General features: G+C 36.2%; 1 protein-coding gene across 1 annotated transcript in view; it reads left to right on the plus strand.

Moving 5' to 3' along the window:
* LOC107595905 (receptor-type tyrosine-protein phosphatase U-like) overlaps window positions 1-16,990 on the plus strand; it is a 271,117-nt gene that overhangs the window by 113,876 nt on the left and 140,251 nt on the right. The window contains exon 3 of the mRNA XM_016286495.1: window positions 12,770-13,041. Coding sequence (XP_016141981.1) covers window positions 12,770-13,041 — 272 coding nt within the window. The remainder of the gene's footprint in view (window positions 1-12,769; window positions 13,042-16,990) is intronic.

Here is a 16,990-nt window from a genome sequence, read left to right on the forward strand (position 1 = left end):
AAAAAAAAATAAAAAATCTCACTGACCTCAAAATTTTGAACTATGTTTGAAATAAAGAACGAGAGGCCTTCAGTTGAAGCTTGTCTACATGAATTGTGACATAAATATCTAAGTATTTTGCATTACCTGCATGTTATGATTATTGATGAATGAAATTACACCAAATCCATTGTGATTACTGAGAAGTCTGTGACTTTTTCCCCAGCCTTCACTCACTCCAGACTCAAACACTGTCAGTCACGACCGTCCGTCTTAACAGAGACGTATATTGTACTGACATAAATGGCATGTGATGTTGCACAGTAGGCTTTTACCCAAGGCAGACACCGCAGGGTCATTTCATAGAGCACAACCTGACAAGCAACAACCGCAAAGAGAACAAATCACACAGTGTGCACTGGGCTTTGCTTTTCCACAAGGGCAGCTTGACTGTAGTCTGCAAAATTAGCTTCCTCAACTGAGATTTGAGCATGTCAATGTGGCATGTGTTATGATTTCAGTGTTCTCATCTTGTTTCAGCTCTAATGTCTGTCATCTTTCCTCGCCTCTTCTCTTCCACACTCTCTCACCTCTGTGAAGAGTATCGCAGGTGTCCAGGGAAAGTGTTAGAAAGTGAGTCTGTAACAGTCACCAGTTAAAGCAGAGCTGGAGTCTCCTGAGAGACACGCAGACACACAGTTAGCTCTGGGCGGCTAATACTCTATTGATTTGCTCTGTGGAAGAGGCCACCCGGCATTTTAAAGCTTCAGACTGACACCTCTCAGCACACACACACACACACACACACACACTGTGCACTTATTTTGGTGAGGTTCATCATATCAAATCATGTATCCCCTTAGATTAATTATAAAGTTGCATTGCTTTCAGGTCTTTTGCAACAGTGTTAGAAAAGTTTTAAAAGACTAAAAAGTAATTTTAATAAATATGTTTATTTACTGACAAAAGTTAGAAAAATAAAATGTATTTACTTGTGTTACTTGCAAAAGCACATGTTAATAAAGTATGCATGAAGTCACAGGCTGATCATGTTCAAACATATTTATTCCAGTTCAAGTTAAACAAAATCCTGTAAGGACTTTAGGGATGGGATATGAGTTTTGCGTCATTAATAATTCATGTAAAGATCAAAGTACAGCCCGTCTTTGTGATGTAGTCTAAATGTGTAATTATGGTCTATAAAGAAATATATTCAAATGAAGGGAGATATACACTAAACACTACACTCTTGATTACTTACAAACCAGACACAAACACTAAGCATTTATCAAATATATATATATGCTTTTTTTTTGTAATCAAATAAAAAGATGAGTTTTTCTTCTTCTTCTTCTTCTTCTTCTTCTTCTTCTTCTTCTTCTTCTTCTTCTTCTTCTTCTCCTTCATCTTCTTCTTCTTCTTCTTCTTCTTCTTCTTCTTCTTCTTCTTCTTCTTCTTCTTCTTCTTCTTCTTCTTCTTCTTCTTCTTCTTCTTCTTCTTCTTCTTCTTCTTCTTCTTCTTCTTCTTCTTCTTCTTCTTCTTCTTCTTCTTCTTCTTCTTCTTCTTCTTCTTCTTCTTCTTCTTCTTCTTCTTCTTATCAAATATATATATGCTTTTTTTTGGTAATCAAATAAAAAGATGAGTTTTTTTCTTCTTCTTCTTCTTCTTCTTCTTCTTCTTCTTCTTCTTCTTCTTCTTCTTCTTCTTCTTCTTCTTCTTCTTCTTCTCCTTCATCATTTGACTGGATGGAAGATTTTCACTTAAACAAAAACCATGTATTCAAATGATATGGCAAACTGAACAGTATAAATACAATTTTAGTCAATTTAAATATCTTGTAATTATCTAATAGATTTTTGTTTTCACAATTGACCAGTTGGGGATTTGGTAATCCTTTATTTTACGGTCTCTTAACCAGTTGTTATTAGCATGCATATTACTAGAATTTTAGCCATTTATTAGTACTAATTAAGCACATATTAATGCTTTATTCTACATGACCATATTCTACATCCCTAATCCTACCCAATACCTAAAATTAACAACTACCTTACTAACTATTAATAAGCAACAAATTAGGAGTTTTTTGAGAGAAAATTATACTTATACTTTTAATGAAGCTTGAAATGTTTATGTGGAACTACCTCCATTCATCTATTCTGTTCTGCGATTTGACACCTCCACCTAATAAAGACAGATTTTCAGCATCGATAAGCACACAATAACCTAAAGCTTTACTCATTTGTGTAGATGAGACGTGTGGGAGTGTAACTATCAGAATTTCATTTAGAATTATTACACTTGCCGTTTTTAAGAGTATACAATTTGTGTTCTTTTAAAAATGAATTCACAATAGTGTTTAAAATAATATGTTTAATTATAACAACTCGCAGAATAGTTTTAGCATGTTAATGGACGTGACCATTTGAATGTATTTGGTTTTAATAATACTATACTCTAGACAGGTGGTGCTGAGGGAGGTGGAGGGTTTCAGAGCAACTGCAGGACCAGCTTACAATGAACACTAAACTGGACTATTTCAATGCTGAGCAAGCAAAAGCATTGGCTGCAGAACCAGCAATCAGCTTGTGCCATGTAAATGATCAGGTTGTCCATCTGGGGTTTCATAAATGAACTAGATATTTATTGCATAAAACTGTTATTCGTTTATATACATTTAAGCAATTGGCAGACACCTTTATCCAAAGCAACCTATACTTTGCATTCAATGAATACATTTCATCAGTCCATGCATTCCCTGGGAATCAAACCCATGACCTTGGTGTTGATAGTGTCATTCTCTACAGCAGCGTTGTCCAAACCTGTTCCTGGAGGACCACTGTCCTGCAGAGTTTAGCTCCAAACACACCTGATCCAGCTAATAAAGGTCTTCTTACTCACTAGAAACTTCTAGGCAAGTGTGTTGGAGCTGGGTGGAGCGACACTCTGCAGGACATTAGCCCTCAGGAACAGAATTGGATACCCCTCTCTAGAGTTTGAGCTATAGAAGTACTTTACATTGTAGCATATACTGTACTGTATTTAGTACAATTTATAGGTAATATACGAGTGGCCATTATACATAAAAAAATGGTTTTGGTTGCTTATAAAGTCATTCAAACCACCACATTTTCGAAGCGACCAAAATGAATTTCACAACATCTGAGGACTGATCCTAGATCAACATTTTCCTCCGAGACACAGGCGGCGTCCGTGCCCAGATGTGACAGCTTTGTTCATTGTGCTCCGAGCTTTGAAGGAAATCCTGTACAGAAGCAGCACAATCCGGTGGGCACTGCTTTAGAAAGAGATCTGTGATTGTTTGCGGGGGTCCGGGGAGTGTCTCTGACCAGTAAGCATTGCCATGTTCACCCATTCTCATACAACTCCCTATTCAAGCGCCGCCTGAGCAGCCTGCAGCTCCGTAAATACCAAAATCTGCATCGCCTCCGAGCTCCAAAGAACACAGGCAGTGAGGCTGCAGGGTTTAAACCCATGAGAGCGACACAGGAAGGGGATGAAAGGGAAATGAGAAAGAAAGCCGAGATGATACAGACGGAACTGAATATTTGCTTTTTATTGCGTAAAATAGACAATGTTTTCGCTGCGACCTGCTGCTGCCCTTCAAATGCTAGTCAAGGTGACTGTGATTCGGAGTAAAGTCACATCAACACAAAAAGCAGGAATTGATGCACAAAGTAATTATTCCATTTTAAACAGTGGGATGAAAGAAGGGCGGGTGAGAGAATAAACTGATGAGCTTATTTAGATGAAGGCGGATTTGACACGCAACTGTCACAGCTCCTCTCAAAGATAACGTGAGCTCCCCTGCCGCTTCCAAAAGAATCAAAACCCTTGATGTAAAACAGTGATTAAAATGCCCATTTTGGCACTTTTTCTTCCACTTTTGGCATCTGAATGTTGTGCTGGCATGCCCACGAAACCAGCGTGATCTCATTAGCATTCATACATAAAGTAGTCTTGTGTAGACAGACGGCAGAAGGTCCAGGAACCATAGCCGCTTTGAATGGCCAAGGAGCACTCAAGAGGCCATATGACTGACAGGTAAACCAACCAATCACGTTTCATTTAAATAACCCGACACACACATCTCCCATGAATCCTGTATATTTATGTATATTAAATGAGATTGCATTGGACTCACCTGTAGCAGTGCTCTCCTCAAAAATCCAGCAATTGCAATTCTGACTATATATATAGGCAAAGCTGAATTTTCAGCATCATTACTCCGATCTTCAGTGTTATAGATAAATTAATAAAAAGTGCACATAACAAACTAATTGATAATGATATTTAATATGCATGTACAGTATATATGCATGCAGTGCTGGGTAGATTACTTACAAATTGTAGTCTGTTACCAAATTACTTGACACAAATTGTAGTTAGTGTAATCCATTATATTACTCGGTTTAGATTACTTTTGACATTGATTTAAATAGGACAATTTTGCAGCATGTTTCTCATATTAAAAAAGAGAAAGAAAACATACCCCATTCATTGTTATTATCAACGTGTGCTTCAAACATTATGTCACATCAAGGAACTGCAGATTCTCTCAAGGAACTCTCAAATTCATGTGTAATTACAGTTGGAAGACTTTCTGAATGTATTTAAGCAGTAGGCCATTTTAGAAGGGAACATTTAAAAGATGAAAAAGATGAATAGTGAGAATCAATAAATTATGAATAATTTGTTGCTATTATGTGAATAATATGTAATCAGTAAAAAAAAGTAACTGTAGTCTGATTACAAGTATTTTAAATATGTAATATCATTTTATTACAAGTACTTAATTTTAGGGATCTGTTTACGTAATCCAGATTACATGTAATAAATTACTACCCAGCATTGATTCTGAATGTATTTAAGCAGGAGGCCATTTTAGAAGGGAACATTTAAAAGATGAAAAAGATGAATAGTGAGAATCAATAAATTATGAATAATTTGTTGCTATTATGTGAATAATATGTAATCAGTAAAAAAAAAGTAACTGTAGTCTGATTACAAGTATTTTAAATATGTAATATCATTTTATTACAAGTACTTAATTTTAGGGATCTGTTTACGTAATCCAGATTACATGTAATAAATTACTACCCAGCATTGTATGTATGAATACAGTATGCGTGACTATTATATGTGTGGGTGTGTTTCAACACAAATAGTTAAGAAAGCCAATGGCATCAGTCTGATGAAGCACAGAGGACAGCAGGGGCAGATTGTTGATGGCAGAGGTTGAGAAGGGTTTTTAAAGAAGCAGAGGAGGGAAATGAAGTTGAAACCAGCGCTGGCTTTCCTGTGCCTCTGTGTGTGTTTGATAAGATCGTGTGCTGGGCCCGCGGGTCTGGCTCTCGGCAGGGTGATGGAAATGCAGCACAGCTTCTAATCTTCTAATGTATGTTCCTTCGTCCTTGGTCGGGGCACATGGGAGAAAGATGGGGCCTTATCAGCGTTTATGAATTTATGGAAAATATTTCTGCACTGACAGTTTTCAGCCCTCTCTCTCTCTCTCTCGCTCTCTCACCCACCCACTCGCTCGCTTTCTCGCGCACTTTCCTCTAGCGTTCCCAACCAACTTCATGCGAGTTTCAGCGGAGGATGGGAATCTTGGCAAAGTAGTTGGCAGCAGTTTCTGAGAGGGCTGTTTCTAGAATTAAGGCCACATATGTTGAAAATACCAATGACGTTGATATAAAGTCTATTTATACTCCTGAATAACACACTTTTTACATTATTTCATTGCCGTACTGAATTGAGCAAGAGATGGCAAGAAGACATGGTAAAGTTAATGAGCTAATGACTGAACTTCAATTAATGGCATTTTTTATTTATTTATGTACTAGTTTGTAATGTCTGTTATTATCAGAGTTAATTAAAGGAGCAACAGGCAGAAACAGATGTTGTCTACCTGTCAAATTGTCAAGTTGTTAGCATATATTGTTTGGTGTGCTAATAATCGTCATGCCGTTGCGCCTGTCATTTCATAAGTGTCTTAAAGTGTCATCAATTAAATTGGAAGTTAATGGGAAAAGTGTCTTAAAGTGTTGAAAATCAGAAATGTGCAACTTTTTTATTAAGCATGAGCTGTACAAAAAAATGTGTTATTTGTGCTGTAAAATGCCTCAGTTTTTGTTTTAGAGCCGGGGCTAGTGTTGTGGGTGGATGACCTTATGCGTTACCCAATGGCACAAGATATGTGAGGGACAGCCTTTTAAAAACAGAATGAAAAAAGCTGATTGTGTCCCTGAATTTGTCTGACTTCGATTTGTCTCGAATACAAACCAAAGCCGTACTGAGCATGTGTTTGAAAATTCTCAAGAAAGATACGATGGCTGTTCAATACACAAACTGGTCTTGTTGTAAATTAATCATATTTATTTATTTATTTAGTTTTATTGCAATCTCTTTACATTATTTGGTGGTTACAAAATAATGTAAACTTTAATAATAATTTACAGTTTAATTAACATTTGCCATGAATTAGTATATTTTTTCCCATAGTATTTATATATATTTATATATATATATATATATAATTAATCATATTTATTTATTTATTTAGTTTTATTGCAATCTCTTTACATTATTTGGTGGTTACAAAATAATGTAAACTTTAATAATAATTTACAGTTTAATTAACATTTGCCATGAATTAGTATATTTTTTCCCATAGTATTTATATATATTTATATATATATATATATATGTATGTATGTAATATACAAACAAATAATAAATAAAGTAATAATAAATAAATAAAGTTTAAATTATTTTCTCTGTTAAAGTCACAGATGCAGTCTGTGGATCTTAAGGGGTAGTCCACCCCAAAATGAAGCATCTTTCTTTCTTTATTTAATTTTAATTTCAACACACACACACACACACACAACTACAACAACAACAAAAATGTAATCTCATGCCCTTTTGACTCCCTTTATTCTGTGGAACACTGAAGAAGGTATTTTGAAGAATGTTAGTATCTAAGTTTTGGTTCCCATTGCCTCGCACTATTTGTACAAAATATACAACAGAAGTCAATGGGGACTAAAGCTGTTTGGTTATCAGCATTCTTCAAGACATCTTCTTTTGTGTTCAGCAGAAAACACCTAACCCTAACCCTAAGGAAGTCATACCATTTTGGAACCACATTATCATGAGTAAATGATGACAGAATTTACATTTTGGGTGGACTCTCCCTTGCTGTTCTGAACTCAGAATGTTCTTTATTGGATTACCATCATCTTTAGGTTTCATTTCATAAAGTGTTATCAGTAAATAAAGACAATTTCCAGCAGCGCTCTGCCACGATCCATTTGTCTGACCTCCCGTCTCTCTCCTGCCACCTGTCAGAGCCTGAAAATGGGCTCCAGAAAAACGAGGGTGTGAAAATTTTAATTTGGGTCATGGTCCCTGGCGCTCACACCCTTCAGCTGAGAGGAGGCAGGCTCCTACATGCGCCACCAGAGGAAGGAGTGGGACAGGGAAATTAATAACTTCTGAGAAATGGACCCAGAGCCTCCAGGAAGCTCAGCCGTGATTACAGCAGCATGTGAGGCGGGTGCGAGTGGAGCTGAGATTGTACATTAGAGCTGTGTGTAGGGTTCAGACATTATTATAATTTCAGGCTTTGAAGTTTCTCAAGACGTACCGGCCACCAAAGAGCTTGGGTTCTTAACATCCCAATTTAAGATGTCGAAAACAATGTCAGTATGTTCAGGTTGATATACTGCTAATTCATCCACAGAAATTGCCAACTCTTGAAAAACAAATTATGTATTTTAAGTCAATAAGAAACAGCAATTACAAACCATTTTACTTGCATAATGGGACATATTTCAGAGCAACACAGGATGTTTTCCAAAAGGTGAAGTCTTTTTTTTTACTTTAGTTATTTGCTGTTATTATACAGCTCTCTGGAATACTCAATTCTGGTTGGTTAATTTTTCCGTTTCAAAATTGAATTGAATATAAATATTAGATGAAACATTGAAACAGATGAAACAGCCTCTCGTTCCTTACAGTCCTTTCTGTCCTCCTCTAATTTTATTCTTTTCTTTTTCTTCTTTGTCAGATTTTCCACCACAGTTGTTTGCTTAATTTAAATATGAATTAAAACTGAAGTTACAATTAATTACAGCTAAATAGTAATATAAAAACAGTAGTAATAATAATAATAATAACAATGCAAAATAATTTAACAAAATTGCTCAAAATTACAATATAAAAAATCTAAAGCTAATTCAAAATATGAATAAACTACAACTATAATATACTATATAAACTAAAATTGCATTTAAATAATAGTGATAGAACATTTATGTACTCATTTATTTATAAAATAAATAAGAGTACATTCTGGTTTCTTGTTGACTTTAAGCATGAAAAACTACATTAGGTTAGTTACTTTCAGTGTTGGGGTAATGCAAGTAACGCAAGTTACGTAATCAGATTACTTTTTTTCAAGTAACTAGTAAAGTAACGCATTACTTTTTAATTTACAACATAATATCTGAGTTACTTTTTCAAATAAGTAACGCAAGTAACTTTTTTTCCAATTTATTGATTGACAGCTCTAGTGTTGCCATGGTGACAGAAATCAGAAGATGTTACTGCAGTTCTAAAATAAATATGAATATGCATTAATTCAGCTCACTCACAAAAAACAGATTCAGTATTCCTCAAAATGAATAAAAATAATGCAACTCAGAATATGACGCAAACCTGCAATAATTAAATGTTAAACAACACAAATATGCTTTATGTATTTAATCCCATTCTATTAACCGTTGTCTTTGCTTCTGGCCTTCGATGATCCAGTTCAACCGTACTAATAAGCACAAATTACTCTAGAGTTTAGACAAACAAAAAGTGTGTTGTAATTTCTTCTTCTGCATTCTACTGTACAGATGTAAATGTACTTTCCCTTCAGCCTGAGGCTAATTCATTTCACTTTTGGTGTGAAAAGGCTTTTATATTTGCCAAAAATATAACTTTTTTATTTTAAAAACAAACAAGCAAGCCCTGTCCAGATTTAAAAAGTAACGCAAAAGTAACGTAACACATTACTTTCCATAAAAAGTAACTAAGTAACATAATTAGTTACTTTTTTATGGAGTAACACAATATTGTAATGTATTACTTTTAAAAGTAACTTTCCCCAACACTGGTTACTTTAGTAGTTTATCTGAGCAACCCACAACACCCACCAAATTATGATCCACCAAAAACTATTTAAGTTTTGCATCCAATTTCCAGTCAGAATGCTGCATTCAAAGGTACTAAAATTGCCAGTATATCTAAAAGTTTCATTCTGTTGCTGTGAGTTCTCCCAGGATGCACCGCTTTTTCATGTGTGACTGTCATAGCGATTCACTGCAGGCCCTGATGCTCATTCAGGCGCTGATCTGCATAAAGACGTCAGATGGACTTTTGATTTAAGGAGATTCTTTTATCCTCTGTTCTCTTTAAGCCGCAGCTCTAAAGTCCGTTCCACGAGAGCGCTCATGCATACAAACCTGACAGTCAGTCTAAAAACAAACGCTCATGTTCTCTTCCAGACGATGGAGCTGCAAACTTGTTCTTCAGCGGGTTGTTGTTTGAAACAGTCAAGCGTAAGAAACTACATGCTTTAAATTTCAAATGCAGATGGAGGGCAGCTGTTGACCTTCGACTAAAGTTATTTGCAATGGGCTTCAGTAACAAAAAGTTACCATTACTGAATCATGTTTTTTTTTTTTTTTGGTACATGCACCATTTTCCGGGTGGAAATATACCATGGTACTACCATACAATTCTTACTCTTAAGTACTTTGTGCTACCATGTAAACTGTGGAACATGAATATGTTCATTGTATAGTACTATAGTGTGACGAGTGGGGCGGGGCTGAGAGCCATGGAAGCTGAAGGATAAAAAGAGGAGTGACGACAGTGCAAGACAAGAGAGGACCAGGCCTGGACTATTTATGTTGTTTTGGTTCTGTTTGTGCATGGCAGTCATCCGTGAGGGGCTGTCGCGCTATTTTCAGTTTTGTGTCTTTGTTATTAAATTATGTTTAAATGTTTGTCGGTTCCCACCTCCTCATTCCCGGGTTTCGGCACCAATGTAACAAAGTTCGTAGTTCGGGGAAGAAGGTGGCGGGATCCAGCGAACATTTACACATAAAACTTTAATAAATAAATAAACAAACACAAAATTAAAGTAAAAGCGGCAGCCCCTCACGGACAACTGCCGCGCACAAACAGAACCAAAACAACATAAATAGTCCAGGCCTGGTCCTCTCTCATCTTGCACTGTCGTCACTCCTCCTTTTATCCTTCCGGAGCTCCTCCTTGCTACGATCACTGCAGGGTCTTAAGGCAAAAACACTGAACACATCTCCAATATTTAAAATATGTGGAAGAATATCTCTGTAGTAAATGTTTTATCTGTTATCTTCCATGGTATATTTCATAATTGTCTATTATAGGTCAATCTAGTATTGGGTTTAGTGCCTCTACACACACTGTTTTGACCTTTAGCTAGATTTGGTTCATGACACAGAAAAAACACACGAACTTCACATGTGAAATCACATGTAAAAATCACATGTGAAATACATGTGAAACACATGGGTTTCACACAGTAACACCAAGCATATAGGCCAAAACCACATTTTTCACAAGGGTTTCACATGTGTCTCACATATTTTGCGTGTTATATTAACATGTGAAGTTCATGTGTTTTTTTCTGTAAGAGGAAAGATATGCTGTACTTTTATTGTAAGTGGTCTTACTCACACTGCTCTGACTTCGTGAAAATGCGTCACCCGGCATAGGAGTCAGTTGTGCTAAGAAGTACACTAAAGACCTCTAGCTTACCTCATATATAGCTCTAGCTTTCCTTTGTTACACTCACCCCTATCCGGGTCATGGCACCAAATGTCCTACTTGTACCACTTTGAACGGGATTCAAACCAGTGCTGCCTGGCATGAGAGGCGATTGCTCTAAGAAGTACACTAAATACTTCTAATGCAACTCTTGAGACCAGGGAATGATGTTAACGGATACAGCTCTTACTAACTGTCCTTTGTTACACTAGCCACTATCTGGGTCATGGCACCAATGTCCTACTCACACCACTCTGAGCGGGATTGGAACCAGTGTCATCCGGCATTGGAGACAATTGCACAAAGAAGTATGCTAAACACCTCTAGCACACCTCTTGAAGCCAGGGAAGTGAAGTTTACAACTCTTATATATATAGCTTTCACTAGCTGTCCTGCCCATATCCGGGTCACGGCACCAATCTGTTACACAATCAAAATGATTGGGATCCTTATTTTCATTTCTTTAACTTTACTTGTCTATTCTTGCGCTGTGGTTTAATTTAATTTAATTTCGGGTGATGTTCTAAATGAATAGATGTTCTTCAGTTGATAAATAAGGCCAGCCGAGCAGGAGCCTTCCTGACAGATGTTATAACAGCTTTGGGTTTATTTGTATGAATTGCAAAAATAATACAAAAAAGCAAGAGACTCAAAATTATTGTTAATGGCTGCCACCTATTTTGACATTGAAAGCTGTAATTTTGCTGAATTCCAATCTAGAAAACAACATGTCAAGCTTCAGAAAAGTGTCACATCTGTGAAACACTATTAAACTTACTGTAGATCTGTTATTGTTCATACTAAATTAATTATTATTCTTCAATCTGTCATCCTGTACTCTTTGTTCTACAGACAGGAGTGAAACCTTAAATCACGTGGCTTGAGGACTATTTTAAGGAACCAGACTTTAGATTTTCACATAGCGAATTATAAAACTAGTAAAAATATTCCATATGTTCACATTGAAGGAAGGAAAAGTACAAATCTGGGTCAAAAATGAATGAGAACAAAAGACAGCAGATAATGTGCTCAAGACATTGAGTGATCAAAGTATTGTTACTTGTCACTGAGATGCAACACTCAGTTTTTTATGTTTGTGTCTGTGTAATATTTGTTTGGGTTTCTTTAATTTGCACCTGTTAGTTTCTCGCTGTATGTAATGCAGTTTTTGTGGTACCCTGGTGGCAGACATTAGAGGTTTAATAACTGTGTCAGTGTGATTAATAACGGTGGAGTACCCAAGCAGAGCTGCCATCATGACTGCATTGATTACACCTGCTTTAAACTACATTACCCACAGTGATCTCTGCCCTGCCCCAACATCACTGCAATCATTTATGATCACTGTGTCTAAATGTGGGCTTAGCAGGAGCTCCATCTCTCTTACCCAACACAAAGTTCAAAGTGTAATTTATGTGTATTAGTGCTGGGGATTTTTCAGTCACTCTTTCTGAAGGTTACATCATTACGCCAGTAGGTGGCAACAAGTGACTGTCTAAATAAGTGAGTCATTGTATAATTCGCTCAACCATTTTGTTCAGAAACTCTGATTTGTTAAGGAATGATGCAACACTTTTGTGTACTGCTTGGACACATGTAGTTCTGTTTTATAATAAACACGGCAATTTGTGCAGTGTAACAAAATAAATAGCCAAAGGGGGGGGGTTACACTTTATTTTAAGCTGTACTTGTTACAGTGTAATTATACATATAAGTACTGAAGTAATATTAATTAACCACGTGTACTTACTATATGGTTAGGATTTGGGTTTGGCTAAGGGTTACTTGCATGTGTAACAAGGACACCTTAAAATAAAGTGTTACCCAAAAGTGCAAATAGAACAAACAGTGCCATGTGAATCAAGAAAGTGACAATCTCTCTCTCCCTGTCTCTCTCCAGGTTCCTACATGCTGGTGAACTCTTCTCAGTATGGTGCAGGGCAGCGGGCTCAGCTCATGTTACGTCCGCTGAGTGAGAACGACACACACTGTGTGCAGTTCAGTTATTTTCTGTACAGCCGTGATGGACACAGTCCCGGGGGCCTGAGCGTGTATGTGCGTGTAAACGGTGGCTCGCGGGGAAATGCCGTGTGGAATGTTTCCGGCTCTCAGGGGCGGCAGTGGCATCAGGTGGAGTTGGCCGTCAGCACCTTCTGGCCCAGCGAGTACCAGGTGAGACCAAAGTCACGCGCAAACACTCAAATGCATGTTGACTTTTTGTTGCAAGTTACGGGTCAAAGTCCTGTAACCCAAATATTCAGCTTTTTTTTTTTTAGAAAAAAAAAACAAACAAACAAAAAAGCACATTAACTTACTTGATTGTACTTTAATGTACTTGTAATTAATACTTACTGTAATATTTACTATTGTAATAAATTATTGTAACGTTATACAGTACAGTACCATTCAAAAGTGTGGTGTCAGTCATGTTTTTGAATGAAGTCTCTTATGCTCACCAAGCTTGCTATTTGATAAAAAAAAAACAGTAATATCATGGAATATTATTACATTTTAAATAAATGTTTTATATTCAAATATATTATAAAATGTAATGTATTCCTGTGATCAAAGCTGAATTTTCAGCATCATTACTCCAGCCTTCAGTGTCACATGATCCTTCAGAAATCATTCTAATATGCTAATTTTGCTGCTCAAGAAACATTTATAATTATTATCAATGGTGAGAACAGTTGTGCCGCTCAATATTTGTGTGTAAACTATGCTACTTTTTTCTTTGTTGGATAGAAAGTCCAAAAGAAGAGCACAAAATGAAAATAATTTGTAACGTTATAAATGTGTTTACTGAAACTTTTGATCAATTTAATATATCCTTGCTGAACAAAAGTTTTAATATCTTAATAACTCGCTGACCTCAAACTTTTGAAAATGTATCTAATAAATGTTAGCCTTTCTTTGACCATGTGAAGTAAAACTAATGTTTTTGCTACTGTACCTTTAAGACCATTTATGTAAATTATTACTGTTGCGATTGGCTAACCTTCCTAATAGTTTACTCTGTTATTCATCATCAGCTGGGTAAAGTTCAGTTGCTGAATGTTCAATTTTTTTCATTTATTTAAAGCAAATGCGGTCAAATGCTAGTGTTCTTTTCCTTGCAAAAACAATAGATTTGCATTTAGTTTTAATGTTTTCCGCCACTACTGGTGAATAGTTTTTAGTAACCCTTTGGTTAATAAAAATGTCACTGAAAAGTTGGCAAACCTGTGAAAGTCTTCCACTCCTACCTGCTTCTGGTTTCAATATACCATAAAGATTTTAGAAAAAGTCGTTTTTTCTGGCTCAGTTTCAATAAATGTTGTTTGGGTTGGACTGGAAAGGGATTTTTAGTGTCTTTTTTTTTTTTTAAAGATCAACAAAAAACCTGTTTTCCATGGTTAATACCCTTTAAATATTGACATTTACAGTGTGACTGGGTATATACATTATTTCTTTAGATACACCACTGTATATATATATATATATATACAAGCACACTTTTGCCCAACCACTAAATAATCTATTATCTTCAGCTCTTGGCTCTGGTCAGCAGTGTGTGTTATTGAATCACTTGTTCTTCTGATGGTTAGCACACAGAACACTGTCACCTTGTTAAAGGCTATGATTAATAACCTGCCCCTCATTTGCTCTTTAAAGATCAACAAAAAACCTGTTTTCCATGGTTAATACCCTTTAAATATTGACATTTACAGTGTGACTGGGTATATACATTATTTCTTTAGATACACCACTGTATATATATATATATACCTACAAGCACACTTTTGCCCAACCACTAAATAATCTATTATCTTCAGCTCTTGGCTCTGGTCAGCAGTGTGTGTTATTGAATCACTTGTTCTTCTGATGGTTAGCACACAGAACACTGTCACCTTGTTAAAGGCTATGATTAATAACCTGCCCCTCATTTGCTCTCCAAAAAGCCCATAATGACCAGTAAGTTGAGTATGTGTGTGTGTGTGTGCATGAGTATAGAGTCAGTTGCCCCCTGCTTGTGTGCATAACCCGTTTCAAAGAGGAGGTCTAGTGTGGTTTCCATAACCCTGACCCGTATCGCTCGTCTCTCCATAAATCAGACCAGCCTTAATGAGATTACATCCCTGCTACGATCAGTGCACACACACACACACACACAGTGCGCCACAGGGTTCCCAGACAGACAATGTGAAGAAATTATCTTAGCCCTCTGGTTCTGTTGCTTGCTTTCTGTCTAATTTTTTTTTTCTCTCTGAGAATGGTGTCTGGTTTGTTCAGACGTGCTGTGGTGGAATACACATGGACTATGGTAAATTCGAGGTGTTTGGAGACGTGGCGAGGCATGTTAATCAACTGTAGTTAGCTTGTAGTAATTGCCTGCAGTCATTTATGACACCGTAATTTATAATATGCATGATGAATGTTGTGTGTAATTGTGTAAAGGAACAGGGACAGATACAAATGCACGTGAAGATGCAGATAAATTGCTGCATTTGTGTTGTCAAGAGCAGATAATGAGGAGCAGAGCAGAGGAATAACAAACTCTGTTCCAAACCCTAGTCAGCTGCCTACATAGCGAGGCGTTTAAAGCGTCACAGGTGCACCGGCAATCCCAAAGCTGTTCTAAAATGTAGGCAGATGCCTTCTGAAGGCCATTTCACACCAAACGCATCACAAAAACGTGAAATGAACCAATGATGAATAGACCTTTCTCACCAAAAGCTCAAGTGAATATGCGTCAGGTTGGAGGAACCGCAAATTCACACTTTGACACATCTTTCAGTCGTGTTGCCAAACAAACAAATAAACAAACAAAAAAAATATGTTTAATTAAGCCATAGTAATTTTTGGTTATTTGTATGGGTGGATTTGATCATGAAAGGTCAACAGCAAATAAACTGGTAATTAAAGTTAGATTAAACGCACAAAGTATATTTGTAATTTTAAAGTATTATTTTAGGTTTGCATCATATGTGTTATATTCCCCTGTGCATTTTTTATTATTTTGATGAATACTGCATCTGTTTTGTGCAAACAGGACAGATAAAGAGCATCTGTTGTGTTAAGTATTATTGGTGCTCATTATTAATAATAGTTTTCATATTTTTCAGGTGTTTGTGCTTAATATTTTTGTGGAAATCATGATACATTTCATACCGGATTCTCTGATGAATAGAAAGTCCATAGAACATCATGTATATGTGTATTTGAAATCTTTTGTAACATTATAAATGCATTTACTGTCACTTTTGATTATTTGGATTTGATTATTATTTGATCCTTTGCTGAATGAAAAAAAACAAACAAAAAAAACTTTGAATGGTAGTGTATTATGGTTTCCACAAAAAGCAGCAAAACGTTTTTTTTTTTCTTTCTTTTTTTTCCCATTGATAATAATTATAAATGTCTGTTGAGCAGCAGATCAGTATATTAGAATGATTTCTGAAGGATCATGTGACACTGAAGACTGGAGAAATGATGCTGAAATCACAGAAATAAATTACGTTTTACAAAATATATTCAAAGAGAAAACTCTTATCTTAAATTATAATACTATTTCACAATATTGAACAAATAAATGGATAAGAGTGGTGAGCATAAGAGACTTCTTTCAAAAAACATAAAAAAAAAAAATCGTAATTATTCCAAACTTTTGGCTGAATATACCAACCCAGTCTCATAGAAATACGTACCGCTGTGTACTTTTCTGCAACACCGTTTTTATGTACCTTACTGCACGTTTCGCCACAGTTTCAAAGAGAAATGTCCACTGAGTGGCGCTAAAACACGGGTTCAATACGTCAACCCTGGCACGTTTTTATTACGTTGATTATAGGTACGTATTGCTGTGTTTTTATTACGTTTCTTCAGGTACGTATTGCAGCGGTTCAGAATTCAAATATTCTTAATAGACTGACGCTAAAAGTTAATGCTCTATCGTGTTGGAAATATGCCCTACACCAAACCCAACCCTAAACCTACCCGATAGTGTTAACAAAAGCAAAACTGATATAAAAACACATTTTTTTGATGCAACCGTGCCATTTGAACTTCCTTATATGCAGATTTGAACTGTTTTGTTGAACCGTAGTTACACGGGATTCGAACCGGAGCTCCTCGCCTCTCA

Source organism: Sinocyclocheilus grahami, unplaced genomic scaffold (assembly GCF_001515645.1).
Source record: "Sinocyclocheilus grahami isolate Dianchi unplaced genomic scaffold, SAMN03320097.WGS_v1.1 scaffold210.1, whole genome shotgun sequence".
Classification (NCBI taxonomy): domain Eukaryota; kingdom Metazoa; phylum Chordata; class Actinopteri; order Cypriniformes; family Cyprinidae; genus Sinocyclocheilus; species Sinocyclocheilus grahami.